Source organism: Dermochelys coriacea, chromosome 21 (genome assembly GCF_009764565.3).
Source record: "Dermochelys coriacea isolate rDerCor1 chromosome 21, rDerCor1.pri.v4, whole genome shotgun sequence".
NCBI classification, from domain to species: domain Eukaryota; kingdom Metazoa; phylum Chordata; order Testudines; family Dermochelyidae; genus Dermochelys; species Dermochelys coriacea.
In genome coordinates, this window is record NC_050088.1 from 8801295 (window position 1) to 8827081 (window position 25787).

The 25787-nt window shown below is 51.9% G+C and overlaps 2 protein-coding genes across 5 annotated transcripts in view; one reads left to right on the forward strand and one right to left on the reverse strand.

Annotated features, from left to right (window-relative positions):
- Nucleotides 1–731: 731 nt before the first annotated feature.
- Nucleotides 732–19106, reverse strand: PRICKLE4 (prickle planar cell polarity protein 4). Its single transcript, XM_038380169.2, has 8 exons — nucleotides 18983–19106; nucleotides 7999–8178; nucleotides 6053–6160; nucleotides 4987–5115; nucleotides 4632–4835; nucleotides 4005–4191; nucleotides 3401–3739; nucleotides 732–2905 (listed from the first exon to the last, which is right to left on the reverse strand). Exons 2-8 carry the CDS (start codon nucleotides 8149–8151, stop codon nucleotides 2358–2360), a joined length of 1668 nt encoding a protein of 555 aa, XP_038236097.1. The 5' UTR covers nucleotides 8152–8178; nucleotides 18983–19106; the 3' UTR covers nucleotides 732–2357.
- A 3819-nt stretch (nucleotides 19107–22925) lies between these two features.
- Nucleotides 22926–25787, forward strand: part of LOC119846237 (gastricsin-like) — a 36985-nt gene continuing 34123 nt past the window's right edge. The window contains exon 1 of one of the 4 annotated variants that reach the window (XM_043500351.1): nucleotides 22926–23097. The gene's annotated coding sequence lies outside the window, so the exon portion shown is untranslated. Of the gene's footprint in view, nucleotides 23098–24131; nucleotides 24321–25787 lie in introns of those variants that run through there. The other 3 variants (XM_038379626.2, XM_038379630.2, XM_038379627.2) reach the window with 3 other exon arrangements.

Genomic DNA, 25787 nt, shown 5'->3' on the forward strand with positions numbered 1-25787 from the left:
GCTCTGAGCCCGATGGGCGGTGGGTGAGAGCGATGGGGGGGGGAGGGAGGAGTGCTGCTGGGGACCGGGGCTGGAGCCCCAGCAGTGGGCCTGGCTGGGATGAGAAACCAGCAGCTGCGGACTTGTGCGGCTGCAGCTGGAGATGACGGGGTGGAGCAGAGCCCCCAGCATGGAGGGCTGCAATCATGGTGCTGATGCTGGACAACGGCATGGAACGGGAAAGGGGCCGTTGGCTTGAAGTGGCAGGGAGGGCTCGTAATTTAGGAGGGGAGGGGACTGCCTGGGGGTAGGGCCGAAGGGGTCAGTAGCCGTGGGGATGGATAAGTGGTGCCAGAGGGGCTGGGGATGGGTGGAGGGTTCTAGGGTGGGGCTGACGAAAGCCGACGCTGTGAGCGATGAGGGACAGCCTCCTCGGGATAACACTTGCAGCCGTTTCACTCGGCCAGGATTGGGGCCCCTGAGCCTCATGGTCTCCTTGATGGAGAGTAGTCCCCTGAAAGTCCCCACTTGGCTTCCTTGAACTTTGAAATGTTTTTGTTTGTTTGTTTCTGGAGAAAATTGTTTTATCTCTGAAAAATAAAATGGCAGGCAGAGGGCAGAGCACCCCCTGCAGCTGCCCTGCGCCATCAGCGTTCCTGTGTCAGTCCGCTCGAGTGTGAATACAGCCGCTCACAGATGGAGCCTCTGAGGGGAGTCAATGGGGAAGCTGGTAAATAAGGCAGCAGCTGTTCGGTTCAGGCCGTTACACGCTTGTTTTGAAACATTCAGTTTGGGGCATTTCTCCTGTAGGAGGAACTGGTGGCTCGGCTTGGTGCAAGGTGTGATGCAGGTAGCTACAGGAGGTGGGATTTTTAAAGGAGCTAAGGGCTGGATTATTTTCAAGCCCTCAGCACCCAGTGTGCTGGGCTCCTCTGTCCGCTTAATTTTCTGCCTAAATCGGAGCTGGACTCTTCTAAAAATATGACCCTAGGCCAGCATAATCCTCAGTCCCACGGCAGATCTACAGAAGCATAGCTGCCCTGCTCCTCTGTGATTGCAATCCTGGATCCCCACCCAGCTCTGCTGATGCATCTCACTCCTGACTTGAAACTCCCCTGCTCTTCCGTATCTGGGCTCCTTATGTCGGCCCTGCAGCACTCCCACCCCCTCCTGTTTAAAAGCTGTGCTCTATCCCACCAGCATATTCCGTGCCAATGGCTTAGATCTGGTCCACACCTAAAATTTAGGCCAACCCGACCCCCTGTGTAGACGCAGGCAGGCCAACGGAAGGATTCTTCCATTGAGGCAGCTATCATCTCTCAGGGAAGTGCATTAACGGCTTGGATGGAAAAAATTCCTTCTGCGATTGTGGGAAGCACTACATAGCTATGCTTCTACAGCAGCTGTAGTGTAGACATACCCTGAGTGGAAGGAAAGCCCCTTGCTTGGCTTTGAGCAGCGACTGGACCCCCTGTAATGCAGTGAGGCCCTTTCCTTCTTCCTCCTGCAGGCAGCAGTCAGGCAGGTGGCAGAACATGTCCCACTCAGACCTGCTTCTCTTATTCACACGCCAACCCCTTTCAGGTCCATGTTGAGATTTTTTGGTGAAGCTTAGGAACTGATCTCTCGAATACCCCGGCACATTCATAGTCTGCCCCTCACCACCCCTGGGCTGGCGGCGCTTTGTTGCTTACAGTTTGGTTCTAGGATTTCAAAACCCTCCTTCCCTCTCCAAAGTCCAGTCGTCCTCCTTCAGAGCTTTCACGGTGGGGGAAAAAGCCACACCCGGCCCTGAGCTGAAGGATCCGGTGTCCATCTTCGATAGGTCCCGGTGGGCTGGCCAAAGGGGCCAGGCCACCCCCGAATGTGCGCACCTGTCTGAACGGGATTCTCAGCAGGGAGGTCCTCAGAGCAAGAGTTCCCCTTTGGTAGAGCAGCCAAACTGAGCCACCTGTGTCCTGCCCCTTGGAGCTCTCCAGTGCTTGCAAAATCCTTCGATGGGGCAACGGAGAGATTTGGATTGCAGGCACCGTTGCTGTGTTAACAACCCCTTCCCCCCACCCCCACCCCCGCATTTCACAGTGAAACAGGCTCTGGAGAACAAACAGAGCTGGCTGGTTTGTTTTTTCCCATGTCTGGGTGTGAGGTAAGAGAGGAGATGCTTGTGCCTCCCCCTGAGGGCTGTCTGCCTTCCCCTCCCCGGCTTGATGTATGTGTTCTTCATCATGAGGCTACTTCTGGTCCCCTGGCTTGTCTGCTGGGGGGACTCTGGTTAAATACACTTGGCTAAGTAACAAGTTCTTCCTCCTGCTGTCCACCCCTTCTGTCCTTTCCATGCTGCCTGGGGAGCCCTTGCTCTTTGCCCAGCCTTCCCCGTGCTAGGAAATGCTGCAGTGTTTGCGGCTTCCTCGCAGCCTGGCCAAGTGCTTGCTCCTTCCTGCGGCCCTGCCAAGCCCACTCCGTTCCCTGTCGGGGAGGGCTGGCCCAGCCTTTGGGATTGGTTTCCCCAAGAAGAAGCCCTCCTGCTCCGAGTCTGAGGAGGAAGAGCAGGTCGGGCACCAGGAATCTTCTTCCTCCATGACATCCAGTGGGCTAGCATCCTTGAGTGATGGGCCCGGGCTCTGTCGTGCTGCCGGACTGGGGTCGGTGGATGAAATGATTCTAAAGTGCGGGGCTCCCCCGCCTGGGGGAAGCGCTGCAAGTGTGCTCCCTGGGAGCTGGTCGCTCAAGGCCCCAGGTCCATTCAGACCCTGTTCACTGGGCAGGGTGGTGGAGGATTGTTTCTGCCCCGGGGGAACAGCAGCTGCTTGTGCCAGGGCACTGGGGTAGGGAGTTCCCTTACTCCTCTCCTGGAATGCTGTCCCGTGGCCATCCTGGCTTCTGAATGCGGGGCGCGTGGAGGCTTGATCTGGAGAGTCCTCCATCTCTGAACGAGGGGAGAAGGAGAAAGAAAAGGATCCGAATGTGCCCCTCACCACCATGCCCCCCATCCCTGCTTTTTGACAACTGCTGTACAATGTTGGAGCCCAAGCTGAGTTCTGCCTTGACATGTACATGGAAGCCGATGGGGCTGCATAAATCAGGGCAGGATTTTCCCCACCCTACATCTTACGCTGTGGTATCAGCTGCTGGCCACGGCTGGAGATAGGCCCAACCGGCTGATCTGTCCTGGTAGAGCCTGTGGGCCTGATTCTGATCCTGCAGATCATGCAGCCTTCCAGTGATTTCACTGGTGTGGTCAAGAGCAGAATGGTCCTACGCTCGAGCCAGCCTGGACACTATGTGCTGGCAGAAGGACATGCCCTGGCCTCTAGCTGCTAAGGGAAAATTCCCTGTCCTGGCTGTTCGGGATCAATGTTCTCCTTGCCCCTGATTCCCCCCCCCCCGCCAGCTTTCGAAAGCGGCTCGCGCATGACTGTACCCTCCGCCTCTGCCCTCCGTTGACAGGAATCGCCACCCATTGCTGGAGCCGGAGGGGCGCTCCCTGGCCCCGGGGCGCTCCTGCCGCCCTCGCTGCTGGCCCGGGAGATGGGTGTCGAGTCGGGAGATGGAGCCGAGACGAAGGCGGAGTCAGAGGAGTCGGAGGCTGTGGAGGTCACTGCCGCCTTCTCCAAGCTGCAGGCCTCGGAGCAGTAGAGGAGGCTTTGGTGGGACGTGACCGGCTGCCCTCGCAGCGGTGCCTGGCAGAGGGTGCAGCAGAAGCAAGAGGCCCGGGCGTGCCAGTGCTGGCCTTGGTGAGTGGCCTGCTCACTGTCGACACCTGAGGGACAGCACAGCGAGCGACAGCCCACCCAGAGCCGTTACAGGGGTAGGATGCTCTTCCTCAAGGTGGTGCCCGTCCTCTCCCAGGGAGGCCTCAGCTGGGCCACCCCATGCCCACTGCCTCCCATTCACTCTAATCCCTCCGCCCGGGAATGCTGGCTGCTCCAAGCCCCCCACAGAACCCTTCAGCCTACTCTGTACCCCCTTCGATGCCTGGTGCGATCGGCCAGCTCAGAGCCATGCACAGTTTGCCTGCTACCTACCGATGAGCTCGCCGCAGGCCTGGCAGAGCTCTGCGTAGAGGCGCTCGAAGCAGCTGCAGCAGCAGGGTCTGCCGCCGTTCATGACGTACCTCTGCCCCTCAAGAGGCAGGTCGCACTCCAGGCAGCAGAAGTGCCCCGGGTGCCAGCGCCTGCCCTCGGCCTCTGTGCACTCGTCTGTGAAGATCAGCTGGTGAGAGAAGGCACAAGGGAGACCTCAGCCGGACACCAAAGGTGGAGACGGAGCCCCCAAGCTGGTAGCATTTGGATCTGGGTTGGAACCCCTCCTCCTGCAAATTTTGGGGGATTTGAGCTTATTTCTGATGCTAAGATGGGGATGATCAAACTTCATGCTTCAGGGCATAAATGGGTTGCTGCCAGGGTCAGGAAGGAACCCCCCCGCTGCCTCTGTACACACCATGGACAGCACTGTACAACTGGGCATCTTCAGCTTCCTCTGAGCATCATTGGCTGGAGCCAGGAGCAGGAGTAGATGGACCAATGGGCTGGTGCAGTATGGCAGGGATACCGGACTAAACGGAGCCGAGGCCTAGCGTGGCATAGCAGTTCCAGTGACTTCCCAAAGTGGGACACAGCCCCCGGTGCCTGCACAGTCGCTTGTGTGCCTACCTGATCGCATGCGGCGCAGCGTGGCCGGAAGAACTCCGCGTGGTGTCGGCCGCAGTAGATCTTCCCCTCCTGGTGGAAGTAGATCAGGTCAACCAGAGGCTGGTGGCAGGACTGGCAGACAAAGCAGGAGGGATGCCAGCAGGACCGGTCTCCCAGCCTGGATGCAAAAACCCCCAGGTCCCCTGTGTTCAACCTCCTGCCGCACTGCAAGGCAAATGGATATCATCAGTCCCGAGAATCGTCCCAGGACCTGTGAGCTGGCCAGTGAAAGGGGCATAGCTGCAGGTGCTGATGGGCTACAGCCTGGCATGTCCTGGAAACAAAGGAGGTTGGAATGGGCATGGCAACGTCTTACCTTTTCACAAAGGCGGGCAGAGGGCACAAGGCATGCAAATCCCTGCCCCAGTGACTCCTGCCTGCGATGGGCGCTGAATGCTTGCAGTCGCCTCCTGTCCTCCCCCCCAAGGCCGGGGCAGTATCTGTCCTGGAAAGGAACCAGAAGATGACATCACAGCAGCAGGAACATTGGAGGTTTCACCCCTGCAACCTAGTGCTCAAATGTGGAAGAAGTGCTTGGATGCTGTGGTGATGGGCATCACATTGGAGCATAGGCACAAGTGTCAGGAGTTTGGTTGGAGTTGGGAGCCCAGGTGGCAGAGCAAAAAATAATAATTTTAAAAAACCTAAAAGGCCGGCTGGCCAATCAGGAGTGGAGGAAATAAGCCGAGCGGCGCAGCAGTTGGGGGCCAGCGTGCTGCCCTGCTCCCCTGCCCCTCGAACCAGCCCTGGTTGGAGTAGTCACAGCTTTGGCCACCATGGGCACATGTCTTCATTGCAGAGCCAGTACAGAATTTGGCATCACTGGCTTCTACTCAAGAGAATCACAGAGTATCAGGGTTGGAAGGGACCTCAGGAATCATCTAGTCCAACCCCCTGCTCAAAGCAGGACCAATCCCCAATTTTTGCTCCAGATCCCTAAATGGCTCCCTCAAGGATTGAACTCACAACCCTGGGTTTAGCAGGCCAATGCTCAAACCACTGAGCTATCCCTGCCCCAGGAGGAGTCAGGACTGCGAATAGCAGGGGCAGCAGCAGGCCAGGGATAAGAGGCATTGGCAGAGCAGAACATGGGGGATCCCAGAACTGGAATACTTGTGAGGGGGAGAGAGAGAGAGAGAGAGAGGCTGCAAAGCAGGATTGAGAAGCATCCAAGCTGTCTTTGGAGTGGGAGGACTGGTTCCTCCAGGACAGGATTGAAGTGCATAGGATGATATGGGAGAGGGAGCTAAGGCTGGAGTAGCAGAGGGTGGCAAAGCCTGTGGGGTGTGGAAGAGCGAGATTGGCTCATGCTGTGGAGTGATGGATGCATGAGCCATAGCCAGCATAAAGAATCCCCACAGGAAAGGCACTGCCCATCTTACATTGCAGTCCTGCGGGGGCAGCTGCTGAAGGAGAGATTTGATGCGGAGCTGGCTCCTGATGGCAGCAGGCACCGTGTCCGCTGAGGGAGAGTCAAAGCACAAAGATACCTGGGGAATTCACACAGGAGAGACGTGAAAAGATTTCCAGGGTGTTGTTAATGACAAATCAAGGATTAATAATTGGTCAATAATCGATCACCAATAATTGATGCAAATGTTAATGGTGATGATCCGTTTAGTGAGAGGAGCTCTCTCAAATCCGGATTAGCTCAATAACAACAAACCTCCAAAGATCAGCTTTGAGTGGATACATTGATTTAACAGTTAGTAAAGACAGCACAAACCCAGAGAGGCCGACAGTTGCCAACAGCTGCAGACGGTTGCTGACAACCTGCGTCCACTCTGCAGATGGTCTTACTTCCCCTGTGATTTCTTAGGCTAATTATAACCTTACCTCTTATTGTTTATCATTCCAATCCATATCTATTTCCCTCTTTTGGTGTATACATTTACTTAGGTTATTTTCTAAGTTCCCTGTCCCCTTGCACCTTTCCAGCTGCCTCAACAAGATCTGATTAGAGATTGTTTGTTCTTTTTTTAGTAGTAATGTTGTATTATACCACCTGAACACATTTTGTGGTTACTGTCACTACACTATCGGCTGCAGCAGTTTTCTAAAACGATGGTTCTCAATCCGGGGTACACACAGGTCTTCCAGGGGGTACATCAATTCATCTAGATATTTGCCTAGTTTTACAACAGACTACATAAAAAAGCACTAGCACAATCAATACAAACTAAAAGTTGATACAGTGATTTGTTTATGCTGCTCTATATACTATACCCTGAAATGTCAGTCCAATATTTACATTCTAATTGATTTTATTTTATAATTGTATGGTAAAAATGAGAATGTCAGCCATGTTTCAGTTCTAGTGTATTTAGACACCTTTGCATGTTTATGTCTGGTTTTGTAAGCAAGAAGTTTTTAAATGAGGTGCAACTTGGGGGTATGCAAAACAAAACAGATTCCTGAAAAGGGTACAGTAGCCTGGAAAGGTTGAGAGCCGCTGGTCTAAAGTTATTGCTTAGTAAAACCCCTGCTTAAAATGAGCTTAACTGCAAAGCAGGATGGGAATCTTGCTCCTAAGCAAACCCCAGGTTCATTCTTTGGCCTGGTTTAAGTATCGACAAGGCTATTAAGCTCCATGGCTGGGTTAATCTCTCACAGGCAAAAGGAGAATGCAGATCTGGGCGTGCCATGGACCTGAGCTGGGTCCCAAATAAAGGGAGTTGGATTGTCTCAGGATGTGCCTGGAAGTTTTGTTTCTTTCATGGTAGCAGCCTGCTTGCTGGAGAAACCCGGGCCTGAAATAAACGCGTTGGCAGGGCTGTCGGAGAGCAGTCGGCACAGTCCCCATCAGCACTATTCCCCCTCCCTTGTATTTGCAGGCGCCCACTGACAGGAGCCCCTAAAGAAGCCCAGCGAGACTGCACCCCACTAACACAACACTAGCCCTGCTCCGTCCTCGGCGTTGTGGGGATCCCGGGAAGCCAATCGACCGACGCTGTGATGGAATGGGAGGTTTAAGTGGGACCGGTTGCAGCCCTCTCCCCTCTTGGCTGCCACTGGGCATGAGCCACTGTAGGGCTTGCACGGGAGTAGAATGAGTGGGTGGGGGGCCCAGCAGTGGCAGAGCTGACTGGGGGTAAGTGACATGGTGGCTCCCAGATGCACTGACAACAGTGACCCAGTGGGGACCGGAGGTGAGCGCAACAGCGAAGAGGCATGCTTCATTGAGGGAGGCGCAGCAAAGGTGTTCTGTTTGGCACATGCAGTAGCCCAGGCTCAGATCCTAGGGGAAAGTCTGAGCCCCCCGATACCATCTCATAGGATGCTGAGCAGAGGAAAAGCAGCAGTGGGCCGAAGGAGGACTCCTACCTACCTCTGCTGGGGCAGCGTCTGCTGCGGGCTCCAGGTACTCTTCCAGGGCGCAGCCGGAGTCACTGTCCGAAGAGGAGGTGGGCGCGAGGCCGGCGAGTGTCCCACTGCAGGGAGGTGTGTCTCTCTGGGGCCATGTAGGGCTTGGCAGGGACATCAGCAGCAAGCAAGAACTGAAACAAAGCTAAAGTGAGATGGGACAGGGCTGTTAATGGGGCATGCAGGATGTCCAGGCAGGCTGGTGCTGCTTGGAGGGCTTTCAGATGGGACCTGAAGTCTTGTTATGGTACCTCTATCCAGGCCAGGCCCAGCTAGTCCTACAAAACCTATCTGGAACCAGAACTCTTGTGGTGTCTATATGGGATAGTTACCTACATAGTGCCTGGATTCTTTCCCCATACAGAACCTATATAGTGCTTGGTAGCCTTGCAGAATTGGTCTGGTGCCTTTACCCATACAGAACACTTGAGTGCCTATGTAGAACCTGTATAATGAGTGCTTAGTAATGTATGTTTACTGCCTTACAGAACTGATATGGAGCCTACTGTATATACAAAGATATGGCATTAACAGAAAGCAGAGGACCTTCCGTCTTTACTGGTGGGGGGGAGATGAGTAATTCCACCCCAGAAGTAGCTGCGTTTCAGCAGCAGGCAAAGCAATGCGGGGGTATACCGAACCTCACATGTCTCGAGCCTTTAGTGAAAGGCAAGGGAATTTTTCAGCTGAAGGAAGGATTATTCAGAGAGACCTTGGAAAGTTAGCTGGAGATAACAGGAGCCCTCTGGCTCAACTAATGACTGTGGAAAGGGTGCATGTTGCTTTGAAAAGCCGGGGGAGGAGGGTTGGATTCTGTGCTGAGCCATGGCTGGAAGGAATTAAAAGGGAGCCGTGACAGTCAGACCGACCCTGGGAGAGGCCCCTGAGGTGGGAGGGAACCTGAATTGGATTTCTGTACCCAGCTGGAATGGACTCTGGCTCTGTGGCGCATATAGGCCAGGTAGGGGAGAGTTCCCCAGCTGGTGAGAGTCCTATGTTCCCATAGTTATCCCATGATTTAGCATCCTGTCACTCAGTGCAGCAGCAGGAAGCAGCTTTAATCTGTCTATTCCAGTTCAGTGGAAAATGATTATTTTTCCCTGTGAGCCCCCCCCCCGGCCTGTTATTAATCATCCTTCCCTCCAGCCCAAGCAGCCACCTAACCCAGCGGACACCGGGCACCTCTCCTGGCTAATGGTTACACTGTGGAAACCGGTCCCATCCCCCCTGCATCTCTGTTCCGCTGCTGGCTTCCTTCCGCGTTTCGGTTTCCAAAACAAAGCTGAGATGTCAATGTGATGGCTCGCTCGTTCAACTCCTGCAGTTCCTTGGATGCCTTCCCAGAGGCCGACGCTCCGCGGCTGGGTTTCCTGTCCTAGCGCTGAGCAGAGAGAAACCAGAGAGCCTGGGGCTGAGGAAGAGCAGAGGTTGTGGGTTTGCAGGGCCATGACTGATCAGCAGCGCTGCCCAGGGGAACGAGCTGAGGAATTTACGAGCCATATGACACAGATTGCAGCATGTGGGGGTTGTAAGGCATTTCTTGATCTACGCTGTATCAAGCCAGTCACCCCACTGGGCGAGAGTCCAGAGCTGGACAAAGCGAGCTGCTGTGAGAAATCTCACCGCCATCACATCCTCACCCTCGTGTCCCACCCCGACACAAAATGCCACCTGTAGAGGGTGAGGAGCCCCGGTGGGCCAGCCTATATTCCACCCTGGTCCCGAGGCCCGCTGGGGATATCAGTTGGCGGCTCCTTCATGGGGCCGTGAGCACGGGCGTGTACTTGGCACGGTTCACCCCGTCCCAGACGCCTGCCCCTTTTGCGGCGTGAGGGAAACCCTGGCGCATGTATACGTGGAGTGCGCCAGGCTGCAGCCCCTATTCCAGCTCCTCACGAATATTTTGTTATGATTTTGGTTGCACTTTTCCCCTCACCTCCTTATCTATGCACTCCCTGTCCGTGGCCCACTAAGTCACGGGACCTCCTGGTCAACCTCCTCCTGGCCCTGGCTAAAGTGGCCATTTATAAAACCAGGGTGAGGAGGTTGGCCGATGGAGTCTCCTGTGACTGTGGGGCCTATTTCCGATCCTCCGTCCGTTCATGCCTCCGGGCAGAGTTCCTCTGGGCGGTGTCCACTGACTCTCTTGAGGCCTTCGAGGAGCAGTGGGCGCTGTCCGGGGTTCTCTGCTCAGTGTCCCCGTCCGGTTCCCTTCGTTTGACCCTTTGACCGCACTCCTGTCCCTGTTTTTTCAATAGTTGTCCCCCGTGATTATTTGGTTTCCAGGTCCTGTGGACCCCCCTCTTAGGTTGTGGGGATCCTTTAGCACTTCCTGGATCCCCCCACCAAAAAAATCAGTTCATTCATGAGGCCCAAGTCAGAGAGGGGGTCTAAGCTGCTGTAACTTATGCCTGGTGTCAGCGCCCAGCAAAGGGTCCATCTTAACTCCCTTGACTTGGCTAATAGACGGGAGTCACACTGTAACTTTCAAAGCCAGCACACTATCCTCCCAACTCCAATGAACTGTGCTTGAGTTGCACGGCCTGAGATATGTACCTCTGTAGCACACCATAATCCCAACCTGTTCTCCATGTGCACCCCTCTGCAGTGGGCAGACCCGTCTATACTCCCAATGCGTACCCCTCTCCAGCATGCACACTTCTCTGTGCTCCCAGGCCGTTCCCAACAAGCTATCCAATGCACAGTCAACTTGTGGAACTCATTGCCGGGGATGTTGTGAAGGCTGGAATGATAACGGGGTTCAAAAAACAATCAGCTAAGTTCATGGAGGATAGGTCCATCAATGGCTATTAGCCAAGGTGACCAGGGATGCAATCCCATGCTCTGGGTGTTCCTAGCCTCTGACTGCCAGAGGCTGGGAGTGGACGACATGGGATGGATCCCTTGATGATGGCCTGTTCTGTTCATTCCTTCTGGGCACCTGGCATTGACCACTGGCGGACGACAGGATACTGGGCTAGATGGGCCATTGCTATGACCGAGCATGGCTGTTCTTATCTTGTTCTCTATCCCCTTCTGCAATGTCCCTTTGGCATCTGCCCGATGACCAGTGTGTACCCATCTGCAATGCCATTTCAGCCTGCCCCTCTGCTACACTATCCCGTTGCACCACGTGCAACATTCTCCCTTCCGCAATACAGATGCTACTCCAACATACACCGCACTTTAATGTTTGTATCTGCAACATACTCCCCTACCCTGTTGCCCACAGCCCAGGATAACCTGCACCTTTCTAAGGCACAGAAATATCATCCACGAGTAGGATCAGCCTGACAGAAGGCATGTGAAATAGATCCCCCCCCATCCCTCTTTTGTGATGCCATTCAGAAGAGCCTGGAATTCGGAGTGCTCCAGCTGTGCCTAGGAGAGCGAGCTTTGGACGGAGAGCTCAAGGGGTGCACTGGGGCTTTTAAATCCAGCCATCGGTGCAGCTTTTTGGAATTCTTGGTTTTAATGAGGGATTGGCTCTTTTTCTGAGTCTCATCCACATGCCGCTCAGGGCCTGAGACCGCTCCTCCAAGGTAATTAGCACAGGGAGCTCAGGTTTCTCTGGTGGGTGCCTGGGTCAATAATTAACTTAGCAGATTGGCCAATGACCAGGAGGAAAAAACAAAAAGGACTGATTGCCTTGTTCCCAGCACCCTGCTCCCAGGAAGGCAGCAGCAAGCGGCAGGCTCTAGAATTCACTGCAAACTTGGAGGAGGGAAGGGAGATCTGTGGTTCCTCCAGAGAGACCATAATTACCGCTGGGGAAAAAGGGGGGAAAAGACACACACTTGCCTGACCAATCTCTGCATTTTGTCGACCAAATGGCACCCCTGACTGGCTGGGCTGGCATCACTATGGCACTGGTGTTGCAATGCCAGCAAGGGAGAGCTTTGCACTTCAGAACTCCATCTCCGGTGCATGAGCCTCAGAGGACAGAAGCCTTTCACTGGACTAGGATTGAGATCTGGACACTATTCCTTGCTCTGCCACTGACCTGCTACATGACCTTGGGCAAACCACTTTGGCCCAGATTTTCTGCTCAGTATTGCAACACCTAGCCCAGGCCCTCGGGGCCATGCTGCCTAATGCTCCCAGCCTGCAGTGCCCAAGCTCCCCATACAATGTGTGGGGAGAATAGAGTAGGGGGACTCCCTCAAGCTCTCTGGGAAGCAGGATGGACCCCAAGCCCACCAGCGGTACTAGGGCCTTTTTTGGTGGCTGTTGGGTGGCCAGTGGCCGCTTTTTGGGGGGTTTTTTGCATCTTGGCGGTGGCAGCCCCTGGGCAGCATTAGGCACCTAAGCAAGGCATCCTCAGAAGCCCACAAGCTGAGTGGGGAGCTGCCTATGGTCGCCAGAAGTGAAATGCTGGGGAGAGGAGAAGGATTTGGAAACCTAAATGGCTAACCTGATGCCCCGGGCTGTTGGGCCAGAGATTGGTGCCTCCTACTCTGGTTCCTCAGCCTCGAACCCCATCCTGGAGTTATGCACCTAGGCCAGCTCAGCAGCTTAGGTAGCCCATGCCTGGACATCTGAAGCAGTCTCTGCTGTTTCTTGCTCACACTCAGTACCTCTCTTGTTTGCCCTTTGGTTTCCCTGTGCCACCAACTCTCTTTTGCATGTGCTGTCCTACCGGTGGCCTGCCTCCAGTCCTTCCACTGTGGGGTTTGACAGGTAGCAGGTCATAGGTGTGTTCAGTGCACACCTAGAGGATCAGGCCCCCAACAAGTAGGAATTCCCTTGCCTGGTTTGAGAATCCTGCTTCAGGGCTTCCAGGGGTCCAAGCCGCTGGTTTGCTGCAGGGCAGCATTAGGGCTTTGTGAATGCTGTCCAGCAGCGGTTATGGGGATTTGGGCACCTACAGGGTTAGGCAGTAGCTGAGCAGCAGTTTTGAAAATGTTAAGAGCACCTAAATACCTAGAGCAGGGATACTCAGACTGAGGCCTGGGAGCTGCAAGTGGCTCTTTAACGTGTCTCCTGCGGCTCTTTGCAGCACACGATATTAAAATGTGTGATTTTAATTATTAACCAAACAGGATGCTTTGACTATGTTATTAACCAATTGTAGAATACTTGGTCATTTTGCTGTGAGAATAATATATATGTATGTGTATAGCTAGTAAATGAAACCATGAATTCACACTCCTGTGGCTTTTTTGGGTAATGTTGATCGCCAATTTGGCTCCTGAACCACTGAGGTCTTGAGTCTCACTGGCCTAGAGGATTAGGGCCATCCTCTGTGCTTCCGTTTTCCTATCTATAAAATGGTGATAATGCTTTACACGTTTTGTCTGTCTTATCTATAAGCTTTGCAGGACAGGGTCTGTGCCTTGCTATGAGTGAAGTTTTGGAATAGCCTTCCAAGGGAAGCAGTGGGGGCAAAAGATCTATCTGGTTTTAAGATTCTACTTGATAAGTTTATGGAGGAGATGGTATGATGGGATAATGGGATTTTGGTAAGTAATTGATCTTTAAATATTCAGGGTAAATAGGCCTATTCCCCTGAGATGGGATATTAGATGGATGGGATCTGAGTTACCCAGGAAAGAATTTTCTGTAGTATCTGGCTGGTGAATCTTACCCATATGCTCAGGGTTTAGCTGATTTGCCATATTTGGGGTCGGGAAGGAATTTTCCTCCAGGGCAGATTGGAGAGGCCCTGGAGGTTTTTCGCCTTCCTCTGTAGCATGGGGCATGGTTGACTTGAGGGAGGCTTCTCTGCTCCTTGAAGTCTTTAAACCATGATTTAAGGACTTCAATAGCTCAGACATGGGTGAGGTTTTTCATAGGAGTGGGTGGGTGAGATTCTGTGGCCTGCGCTGTGCAGGAGGTCGGACTAGATGATCAGAATGGTCCCTTCTGACCTTAGTATCTATGAATCTATGTTTCTTTACAGTGTTTAGCACAATGGGACTTGATCTTGATTGGGTCCTCTAGGTGCTACTGAAATACAAATAACAATAGGGCAGGGAGGGTGCCCCAGCCTCTGTTTGCTAGAATCTGGGAATGGGTGACAGGGGATGGATCCCTTGATGATTACCTGTTCTGTTCATTCCCTCTGGGGCCCCAACACTGGCCACTGTCAGAAGACAGGATACTGGGCTAGATGGACCTTTGGTCAGTCCCAGTATGGCCATTCTTATGTTCTTAATAATTCTGTAGAGTTTCAGGATTCAGGAATCAGAGTAGCAGCCATGTTAGTCTGTATTCGCAAAAAGAAAAGGAGGACTTGTGGCACCTTAGCGACTAACAAATTTATTTGAGCATAAGCTTTCGTGAGCTACAGCTCACTTCAAATGCATCCGATGAAGTGAGCTGTAGCTCACGAAAGCTTATGCTCAAATAAATTTGTTAGTCTCTAAGGTGCCACAAGTCCTCCTTTTCTTTTTGAGGATTCAGGAACAGCCTTTCCCCTTGATTTCCAACTGTGGCCTTCCAAATAGCAAACTCCCCAGGCTCTGCACCCTGGCCACCATACCTAGTTCTCTTCCTGCTACTGCGGCTTCTCACTGGGGTGTGGGCTGCCATCATACTGAAATTCCAACTGGTGATTTCACGCCAGTTTCCAAGGGACTGGGCCGTTCATCACAGTTGTATCCTCCTGGAAGTCTCAGCAGAGAGGCCAAGGATGGACTAGAGGCTGAGGTCTTCTCTTCCTTCAGTTCAGGGGTGAAGGTAACATAAGAGGAGCTGGCATTGACACTGTACAGACGTCGGACTTCAGGGCTGGCAGGATTGGACCTTCCATCAGAGCAGTAAATGTTGCTTAGCGAGAAATAACAGGGTGGTATCCCTGGCTGGAGTAAGGCCGTCAGGGAGGGTTAGGCTAGAGATTAATCCAGTCCCTGGAGTCCTACCCTGTGTTTGGGTTTTATGTGACTAATCAGTTTGGCCATCTGGACAATTCCCCACAATTAGCAGGGAATAACAATAGCTAGCACCTCCCTAGGCAGAGGCGGGCAGCTACCACAGGTTCATCTCCTTTGTTTCTCTTCAGCTCCTTCCCCCTCCTCAGTTTGTTGGCTCAGTCCTTCCTTCCCCATGTCCTTGTCCCTCTTCCGTCCTGTCCTCTATCCCGCTCTGAAGGCAGCCCCATTAATCACTGGCTTTGGCGCTCGCTCTTCCATGTGAAAGGATTTAATGACCTTGTCCGGCTCGCCCCTCTGGTGCAAGGTTGTTCTCTTTGCTGGCAGGCTTTTTCCTTTGCACAGAAGTGACAAATATCTGGGGGAGCCTAGGCTAGCCATGAACTTGAGGTGCTGGGCGATGGGATCCCGTGGGAGAGTACCTTGTTGTCTCCACACACACTCCTCGCTGGGGCTTTTCAACAGCTATGTCCCCAAATCAGAGCTGCAGTGAGGCGGTAGCTCCACCATCAAGTTTCTCCTGCTTACACCAGGCCTGAATTTGCCCGTAGGGCTTGGAACCCAAAATGGTGAGGCCGGACTCCTAAGGTCTGTTCCTGGCTCTGACTTGCTGTGTGACCCTGGGAATGTCACTTCCCCCTTTGGAGTTTGTTTCCCTAGCTGTAAAATGGGCACAACAATAGTGACATGAACCTTTGTGAAGCACTTTGAGATCCTCAGATGAAAGGCACTACATGAATGTGAAACAGTATCTTGCTTTCCTACATTAGCTCCCCATGGGCCACGCATGCTACCTTCCATCTGTCTTATGCCAAGACCGGTACGTTAACTTTCAACTCATGCTCAGGGTAACCTACTCCTTCCTTGGGTCCAAATGCAGTTTAAGACTAAAACAATAAGGATTTACCTTCATCTTTCATCATTCTCTTTCTGTGCACATCACAATCTAAGGGCCCTTCCATTTCAGTTTTTGTTATTTAATTTTTCCGGGGGATTTATCAATGTTTATTATCACAAGAACAAAAACAGGTGAAAATCAGTGCAAAAAACTATTAATAATTTTTTCTGGGTAAATATGGGGGTTTATTTTGGTGGCCGGAAAGACGGGGGAAAATAGTCAGTAGATTCATGTTTTGAATTCCATTCATCAATGTGGTTTGCTGCAGAATGAAAACAGAACTCAAAACACAACGCCACCTCTGAGTTTAAGAAAACAATAGCTCTCTAATCCCCAAATAAAACTTTTCATTTGAATAAACAGTTTACTGTTGTACACTTAGTAGTGGCCTATAAATATTTACGTTTAATAATTGGGCCACACCATTTGCAACGCATACCCTCAACTTCATCCTTTTCTCCTGTTTTTTAAAAACTTCCGAATACTTCCTTGTGTTCTGAAATGTATTCGGAGACCGATTTTCATTTTCTTCCCATTTTAGTGTGTGGCAGCTCTTTAAACCGTTATCTGCTAACAGCTTAAAATGTGTACATGGTGGGCGTGAGATTCGTCAGTACGTTCAGATGCACACGCACTTCAGAGGTTGCGTGCGTACCTGTTTGTTTATTGTGTGTATCTTCTAGACTAATGCATAACCTTACTTCAACAGGTTTCAGAGTAGCAGCTGTGTTAGTCTGTATTCGCAAAAAGAAAAGGAGTACTTGTGGCACATTAGAGATTAACAAATTTATTAGAGCATAAGCTTTCGTGAGCTACAGCTCACTTCATCGGATGCATTTGGTGGAAAAAAAAAACAAACAAATGCACCAAATGCATCCGATGAAGTGAGCTGTAGCTCACGAAAGCTTATGCTCTAATAAATTTGTTAGTCTCTAAGGTGCTACAAGTACTCCTTTTCTTCTTACTTCAACAGGCAGCTTTGCATGCACACACAGACTAATGCAATGGTTTTCAAACTTTTGTACTGGTGACCCCTTTCACATAGCAAGCCTCTGAGTGCGACCCACCCCCTTATAAATTAAAAATATTTTTATATATTTAACACCATTATAAATGCTGGAAGAAAAGCAGGGTTTGGGGTGGAGGCTGACAGTTTGCGACCCCCCCCATGTAATAACCTTGCGACCCCCCTGAGGGGTCCCGACCCCCAGTTTGAGAATCCCTGGACTAATGTATTATTATAACACATATATTTCATGCCATGTATGGTATTATCCTAATAAAACAAGTTATTTTTTATATATTTGAATGATACAAAAATAGAGTGAAAATCAGCAAAAGGTGAATAATACATTTTGTAAAACCCAGAATCTTTTTGGTAAAAATTGGTTTAAACTGAAAATGAAGGGGCTTACGTACTGTCTACTGCAAACTCACTTGCAAACTCACTACAGCCCACATTTTCAAACATGCCCATGCATTTTGGGGTGCCCAACTTGAGGCATCTGGGGTCTGATTTGCTGAAGTGCTGAGCACCCCCAATGTCAGCAGGAGTTGCAGCTACTCAGCACTCTGCAAATCAGACCGTTGGTGTCTCAAGTTGGGCACCCAAAATCCCAGGCCACCTTTGAATATATAGATCTATGCTCCATTTTCACCACCTACTGTCACCTGCCTACTATACTAAAAGCTCTAGGGGAGATGACTGTGATTCATTATAACAAGAGATTTGTTCGTAGCTGTGCTGAGCAATCTGCTGAGTTGAGTGCTGGTGAAAGGATCCAGGCTGGCAGCCCCGAATCCATAGCAATGTGCAAGCAGGTGTCGGCTGATGCTGGTCAGAAAAATTTGAATGAAACTTTTTTTGGAAAAAAAAAAAAAAAAATAAAAAAATCAACATTTGCTGTTTCATCAAAATGTTCCGTGGACATGGAACGATTTCCACTAAGTTTTGGCACATCCCTGCTTTCTCACCTGGCTTCTCGGCAGCCTGCCTCAGGGACCCTAAGTTGTGACTATGGGGCAGCCCACGGGGTGGACTGCCTTGGGGTCAGGATCTTTCAAGATCTGCATTCCACTAGGTGGTCAGGATTGGAAGAAGGACCCCAGGGCTCCAAGACAGCCCACCCGGTAGACCTGAGCCAGGGCTCCCTTCCCTTTGGAGAAATATTTCAAATTTCTTAGTTTTCATTCCGAATGAAAGCAAATGTTCAGAATATCAAAATCCCTGCAAGACAGAATGGCCTTTTCCCACCCAGCGCTGTCTCTCTCACACACTCGGCTAGATTTTCCTTCCCACTTAGCTCCCCCCTTCATTTAGGTGCCCATTTTAAGCACTCAGCACGCACAGACGGCCTTTCCCGGCTGTGACAATGACAGCCAGATTTGCCCAACTTGCTGGGCTCTTTTGAAAATTGAGTACCCCTACATAGGAGCTGGGCTCTTTGCAAATACACAGCCCTGGCCCCCATTGTGGGCACTGAGCTCTGTTGAATATCTGGCCCCTGTTGTCTCACCACCTCTTGTGGAGGGCGGTGTTTTGTCCACCCCTGCCCATTCGGTGCTCGGTCTCCCTGCTGGCAAGGGGGGACAATTAGTGCCAGTCGCAGTGGTGTTTCCTGTCCCACTCAGAAACAGACAGACGGGTGAGCTGGAAGTGAAAAAGTTCTGTCTCCCCCAACTAAGCAGCTGAGCCACCCTGTTCCTGTTTTAGGTAAGGGGGAGTCCCCTTTTCCATACAGGATTCCTGAGGCTTGTTCTGTGGGAATTCCCTCAACTTCCCCAAGAGCGAGGGGGTGCCTCTATTATACCCCTGAAGCTATTTTCACACGGGGAACTCCCCTCCCCAATTCCTTCCCCCTTCCCCTGCCAGTGCGGTCACACAGCAGTAACTTCCCAGGAAGGGAGTGTAGAGATCTCCCCCACTCTAGGATATTGCCTTCTGTTCTTTGCCCCATATGCCTACCCAGCTCCCAAAGCTTGGTGCAGCAAGCCCATAGGTCCTGAAACTGGGGGTGATCCTGCACCCCCTGGCTTGAAGCGGTTTCCATCATATGCAGGGTTTACAGTTTGGTTCAGTGGCTCTCAGCCCCCCACTATAATAAATTGTTCCAGCACCGAGCATGCCACCCCAATGAACCTGCCTGCCGGGAATCACAGCACCCCAAGAGATCACATACCTGCTGCTTCCTGGGGTCCCCTCCTTCCAGCGCCGGAGCCCAGATCTGCTTCGCCCAGACGCAAAGAGGTTTGTATTCCTGCCCTTTTCCCAGCGAGGGGTGACCAGAAAACAAGGGTGAAAAAATCGGGACACTTTTTTTTTTTCCAGGGAGGGGAGGAGGATAGTGGCTTTATACAAGACAACGCCCCTAATACTGGGACAGCCCCATAACATTGGGATGGCTGGTCACCCCGTTCTCCACCTGCTTCAAAGGGCCGCAGGCAAAGGGGGAATGGCTGGAAAGGTTGCGCAGCAAAGCGAAAGGAAAACACCCAGGCTCCACCAGGGATTTTCTTCTTTTTTTTTAAAATCTGCCTGCCCAGGAACCTGGCATTGTGTCAGCTGGGGTCCTAATTACGGGGCTTCTTAGCTTAAACCTACAGAGGCAGCCAATGGCAGCCGGCAGGGAGGGAAACGAGCAGAAGAGGCGAGAGGAGACTGTTGTTAACCCTGCAGGGGAAAGATCGGGGCGCTGCTTTGCGGCTCACCACCTCTCTGTCCTCTGCCTCTCTCCTTCCCTCCATCTGGTGCCTAATCCCCTTCCTTTACTGGTGTGTTGCTTTTCCTCTCTGTGATGATTATTATGCTACACAGATCGCAAACTCTATTGAGGCCTCAGGAAAGAAGGTCAAGATAATTATCCCCTTTTTAGAGACGGGGAAACTGAGGCACGGATCAGCGACTCCTTCCTTAAAACTCGCTTCTGCCATGATGCCTAAAATAATTAAATGAACAGTGATTAAGCAGATGAAGAGCCCTGACTATGGTTAATCACATTTATCATAATTGTCTCACTAATACCTTAAATCTATTCGTCTTTAAGGTGCTACCAGACTCCTTGTTGTTTTTGTGGATACAGACTAACACGACTACCCCCTGATACTTATACCTTGGGTTCCCCTCTGTTGGCTGTATTACTGTTGTCTCATACTTACATTGTAAGGTCTTTGGGTCATAGATTGCCTTTGTGTTGATTTCTACAGCACCTAGCAGAAGGGCTGGGGCCTCTAAGAACCACTACAACACAAATAACTCAAATGATGCTGCTGACTGTGAAGTGACTTGCCCAGGGTCACGCAGCCAGGCAGTAGCAGAGGTGGGAAGAGCCCTCCCCAGTGTGCCCTATATGTATCATCGCATCTGTTCATGCCTGTTCTACAGCATTTTATTTCCTTCGCTGTCTGCCTGTCAAAAACAACAACAAAAAGGGACCTGTGCCAGTCTCTAGGTGTGTATCAAAGAATACTACCCCCTCTCAATTCACCCAGGGTGACTTTCTAAAAGAAGCTCCAAGCAGGCACATTCAGCTAGACCAGAATCCTAAAGGGAACTATTCAACCAACTTGTATCCAGTGCAAGTTAATCTACTATGTTTGGGTTTGGTGTCAGCTTTATCTTGACTGCTTGCTGTTACGGACTTTATCCCATTGAGCTGCTGGGCCTTTCTTTACTTTTCCTGTGTATTTTCCGCACAATTTGTAGTATTGCTGCCTCCTTTACGTCTTCCTTGTCCATTCACTCACTGTCATTTGTGTCTATTCCCCCAGAAGGGGAAGCATTTCAGTCACACCTAAGATCCCATCCACAAGCGCAGACATTACAACACAACCATAGTGCGGAAGATTCTGCCTCGCTAGACAGAACCAGTCTGTGTTCTAAGCACTTTAAGGGAACTGTGCTACAGCCCTGAAAATATAATCATTTAGTCAGCCCCTTTCATTGCGCTGTGCTGTTTGCTATTATTTGTAGCCCAGTAGAGCTTGAAGGCTCCAAGTGCAACCAGGCCCCTGTTGTGGTAAATGCTGTACAAAACATGAAAGGCAGTTTCTGTCTATAGCATTGTTACAGCCTAATAGAGAAAACAGAAGTAGTTAAGTAATTTGTCAGATGTACAGACCTCCCTACTTTCCTTCTCACAAGGCAGCTCCCTACCATCCCTGTAGTATGTCTTGAACCATATTTGCAGATTTATTATGCCCTATTCTGAAGACACATGTAGCGCATATGCCTTCAGACGGCCCCCTCTGCAGGGGTGAATTTCACTGGGGGATCAGAAGCATGCCAAGTACAGGCAATTTCCATCACTGCCGTTGCCAGCAGAAGTCTCACATTAGGTCCCCTGACTGGTGTGGACAAGGATATTTTGTCTGAGCCATGTTCAAAACCTGTTTAAAACATAAACCCACCTGATCTCTCAGAGGTCAGGATTAAATGCTTCTCCGTTACACCTGTTGACTTCAGAAGAGAATTTAACTCTGAAGTTATAGAGTAGGTTGGCTAGAACAATCATAAACTATCCCTGCCCATAAGTCAGGGAAAACATCTTAAGCCCACCTTTAATTAATTGTCACCAGCATTATTAATTATGGTTATTATTTGTATCCCATGCATTCAGACTGCATGCAATGGTAATTCTACTCTGAGAGGTTATGGGAAAATTGTGAGCAGGTACAGGGCAACAGTTGGCTGGCGTGTTTACGTTTGCTACTTTAGTTGAATCAGGGAATATTATACTTGGCAGATAAACGGCTGGGGAGGAGACATAATGTCTTGGGAAATCTGTTGTGTGCATCTCTCTGGCCATGTGCAAACTTTCCACCAAAAAAATGGAAAAAGCACATGTTTGAATTCTGGGCCATCCAGTAGGTGCAAGGGTGTGGTGCAAGATACATGGGTAATGGACCAGGTGTGGGCACTTTGCCACTACAGGGAACAGTCCTACTGAATTAGGATTTAATACATGACATCACCTTGCATTTCTACAGCATCTTTCATCACACAGGAGCCCCCAATACACAATCCAGGGATCACTAGACACCCATGGACATATAGCCGCTTCTGATAGTTCTTTAATAGCAGACAGCAATACTACACTACAGGAAGTAAAGAATATTGTAAAAATATAATTAATATTATCTAATCTGTTTAGGCATTTACTATGGTGTGTGTGGATGACCTATTATTAATATGAATTATTCTTTTATGTTAATATTGCAACATTACTGGCGGCTACTGGAGTGTGTAGGTATTTGAAAGCTATAAACAGGATATATGGAGAGGAAAAACAGGGATACACCTTTTAACTGCATCTAAATTCATGGGGACAAAGGGAGGTTTTTGACTGGTAATAGTAATAGTTTGCTAGAAGAAAGGGATGATCCATCTGAAATGGTGTGCGCGGAGTACAGGTTGTTTTGTGTATACGGCGTGGGAGTGCACACGGGGTTTTGTCTGTTGAGGGAGCCTGCGTGTGAGCTGTACGTACATTGTTGTGGCATGAGTTGTGTGCAGTGTGGGGTGGGTGGGACGGGGTTTGTACATTGCACGGCCCCTTCCTCCAGCTGCTTTCTCTCTTTTGGTGCAACATTTTTTAATTCAGCATCAGCTCCCCTCGTCCCCCCAAATACCCCAGCTCCCCTCCTTCCATGCCCCCCAGATTCCCAGCTCCCCCTCCCTCTCTCTGCCCCCAGGGCCAACTCCCCCCCTTGCCCCAGAGCCCCTCCCTGGCCCGCCTGAACCCCAGCTCCCCCTCCCCTGCCCCCCAGAGCTGCTCCCTCTGCCCCCCAGAGCCCCAGCTTCCCTCCCTCCCTTTGCCCCCAGGGCCAGCTCTCCCTCCCTCTCTGCCCCCAGAACCCCTTCCTTGCCCCCCGGAGCCCCAAATCCCCTCACTCGGCCCCCAGTCCCAGAGCTCCCCCTCCCACACCGAGAGCCCTGTGTCCCCGCCCCGCAGCTAAGCTCCTCCCCCTGCTCGCCTCAAGGTCCCGCCCCCTTCGGAGCCCCGCCCCCCGCCAGAGGACCGGAGCCGCGTGTCCCCAGCGCCACCTAGCGGCCGCACCGCCTCCCCGCCCGGGTCCTCCCAGCGAGAGACGCTCTGGGCTACGGCTGCCGGACTCGCTGCTCCCGGCGGCTCCGAGTCCGGGCCCGGCCCCGGCCCCGGCCCCGGCCCGAGCTGGGGTGGGGGGAGGGAGGCGGCGCTGGCGGGTCCCGGAGCCCGAACGGGGGCCCCACGGCGCCGGCCGGCGGGACGGGCCCGGCCCTCAGCGCCCGCACGGCAGAGGCCGGGCAGCGCCGCAGGTACAGAGACCCCCGCCCCCTTCTCAGGGCCCCCCCCGCCCCGCCCCGCCCCCCGGCACCTTCTCAGGGCCCCCCCGCCCCGCCCCGCCCCCCGGCACCTTCTCAGGGCCCCCCCCGCCCCACCCCCTTCTCCCTGTGACCCGCCACCCCTATGGGACCGCCCCTGCCCCCCCCGGGCCCCGGCCCGCCCCGACCCCCCGTTATCCAGCACCCCCTGCCCCACCCCCCAGCGCTGACCCCCCCCGTTATCCCCTCCCCTGGCCCCCCAGCACCTACCCCCTGTTATCCCTTCCCCCAGCCCCCCAGTGCTAACCCCCGTTATCTCTTCCCCTGACCCCCAGCACCTCCTGCCCTGACCCCCCGTTATCTCTTCCCCTGACCCCCAGCACCTCCTGCCCTGACCCCCCGTTATCCCTTCTCCTGACCCCCCAGCACTGACCCCCGTTATCCCTTCTCCTGACCCCCCCAGCACCTACTCCCTGTTATCCCTTCCCCCGACCCCCCAGTGCTAACCCCCCGTTATCTCTTCCCCTGACCTCCAGCACCTCCTGCCCTGACCCCCCGTTATCTCTTCCCCTGACCCCAGCACCTCCTGCCCTGACCCCCCGTTATCCCTTCTTCTGACCCCCCAGCACTGACCCCCGTTATCCCTTCTCCTGACCCCCCCAGCACCTACTCCCTGTTATCCCTTCCCCCGACCCCCCAGTGCTAACCCCCCGTTATCTCTTCCCCTGACCTCCAGCACCTCCTGCCCTGACCCCCCGTTATCTCTTCCCCTGACCCCCAGCACCTCCTGCCCTGACCCCCCGTTATCCCTTCTTCTGACCCCCCAGCACTGACCCCCGTTATCCCTTCTCCTGACCCCCCCAGCACCTACTCCCTGTTATCCCTTCCCCCGACCCCCCAGTGCTAACCCCCCGTTATCTCTTCCCCTGACCTCCAGCACCTCCTGCCCTGACCCCCCCGTTATCCCTTCTCCTGATCCCCCAGCACTGACCCCCGTTATCCCTTCTCCTGACCCCCCCCAGCACCTCCTGCCCCGACACCCCATTATCCCCTCCCTCTGACCCCTCAGTACCTCCTGCCCTGACACCCCCGGCACTGGAGAGACCGGGAATGTTGGACACACATGCGAGATATTTAGAGAGCGAGAGAAAACTGTCAATTAGAGATGAATTCAAGTTTGGGGGAGTCCATGGAGGAGCATGAAGACTCACCGGGAGGTTTGGATCTGAATTCTAATGGATAGGAAGGCAGTAAAAATTTTTGAGCTTGGGAGTGATATGCGCCTTGTTTCCAGACACAAATGGCTGGATTAGGCATTGCATTTCACGCAGGCTTCATCCACGCTGCAGTAGACAGGCAAGATTGCAGCACGTGTTGGGATGCTCGAGCTAGCTTTGTTCAAGCCAGCTCACTCAAAATAGTGGGGTACCTGAGGCAGCATGGGCTAGCTGCCTGTGTATGATCCTGCCTGGCGGCTAGCCTATGCCCCTGCAGCTACACAGCTATTTTCAAAGCTATCTCGGCTATGCCTACCCATGCTGCAATCGCGCCTCCTGGTTGCAATGTAGACATACCCACAGAGTGGGCAATCTCCAGATTGGGATTTGAAGACACAATAAATAGGGGTTAAAGACTCCTGAAAGCCTGTGTCTTATTAACATTTCGCTCCAGGGCTGGTATCTGTCTTAACATGGTCTCTGCTGGTAGTATTGTGCCAATTGGAAGGGTATTCGCTCACATGTTCAATGCTGGCTATCAATCGGCTTGCAAACCAAAAGCTTTCAATTAGCCATTATGCATCCACTGCTGCTAATGAGGAGTGACCGGAGCTCCCCACCTGTGTGTTGCACATAAACATAGGGTCTATAATAATTTTGGAAACAACAAAGCCGTGCAGTAGATTAGCATTTGCAGATGCAATACACAGTACATATCAACTCATTAGAGTTAGAAGTGCATTTTTATTTGTAAGTTCCTTGGAGAAATTATTGGCCTCTGCCTAAAATTGTCATCGTTGTGTAAAACTTGAAAAAATGTCATTCTAAAATGAAGATTAAATTATTTCTCATCTGCCATCCTCCCAGGAAAAGGAGCTATGTCATCATTTCACATGATTGTTTTCAACCCGCGTTTCTCAAAAACATACATATTAAAAACACAGGAAGAGATTACAAGAAGAGGAGGTGATGACACTATTGTGAATTATAGTGCTGGAGGGTGTTTGGTGCTGTCACAGTTTTGATCTGACCACCAAATTCACACCAAAGGGAATCGAAGAGTTGAGCTATGCATTGGGACACTCAATAAAAAAAACCGACATATGAGCTGGGGAGGATTACGGAGAGGATGGAGTTTTGTATGTGGATGACTTTCCTTTCCTTAGTTTTTAAAAAAATGCTTAGAGGATATTTTCTAAGGTATAAGCAGGAGCTAAGCATCCAACTTCCATGGAAAGTTAATGGGAGTTAGGTGCCCAGTCCCCATTTTGTGCTTTTGAAAATCTCCGCCTTTATTGATAAGGTGACAGGAGTATCACAAGAAAATTTGCCAGCTGTGATTTCAGAATCTGTCCCTCACAGTAAGATGGAAAATGATATAAATCCTGCCTTGGGATCCTGCCTTTTTGACAACCTTGGAACCTTGTATCTTTTTGAGAATACTCCCATCCCTTGGCTGTAGCAGTT

What these genes read in the sequence shown, in the direction of transcription:
- PRICKLE4 (XM_038380169.2), bottom strand. Translation starts at nt 8,151, where the DNA reads ATGTCCCTGCCAAGCCCTACATGGCCCCAGAGAGACACACCTCCCTGC. An exon ending in TGCCCCCGCAGGACTGCAAT is followed by an intron (nt 5,116 to 6,052) that starts GTAAGATGGGCA and finishes GTTCCTTTCCAG; the next exon opens with GACAGATACTGCCCCGGCCT. An exon ending in CTGCCCGCCTTTGTGAAAAG is followed by an intron (nt 4,836 to 4,986) that starts GTAAGACGTTGC and finishes TTTGCCTTGCAG; the next exon opens with TGCGGCAGGAGGTTGAACAC.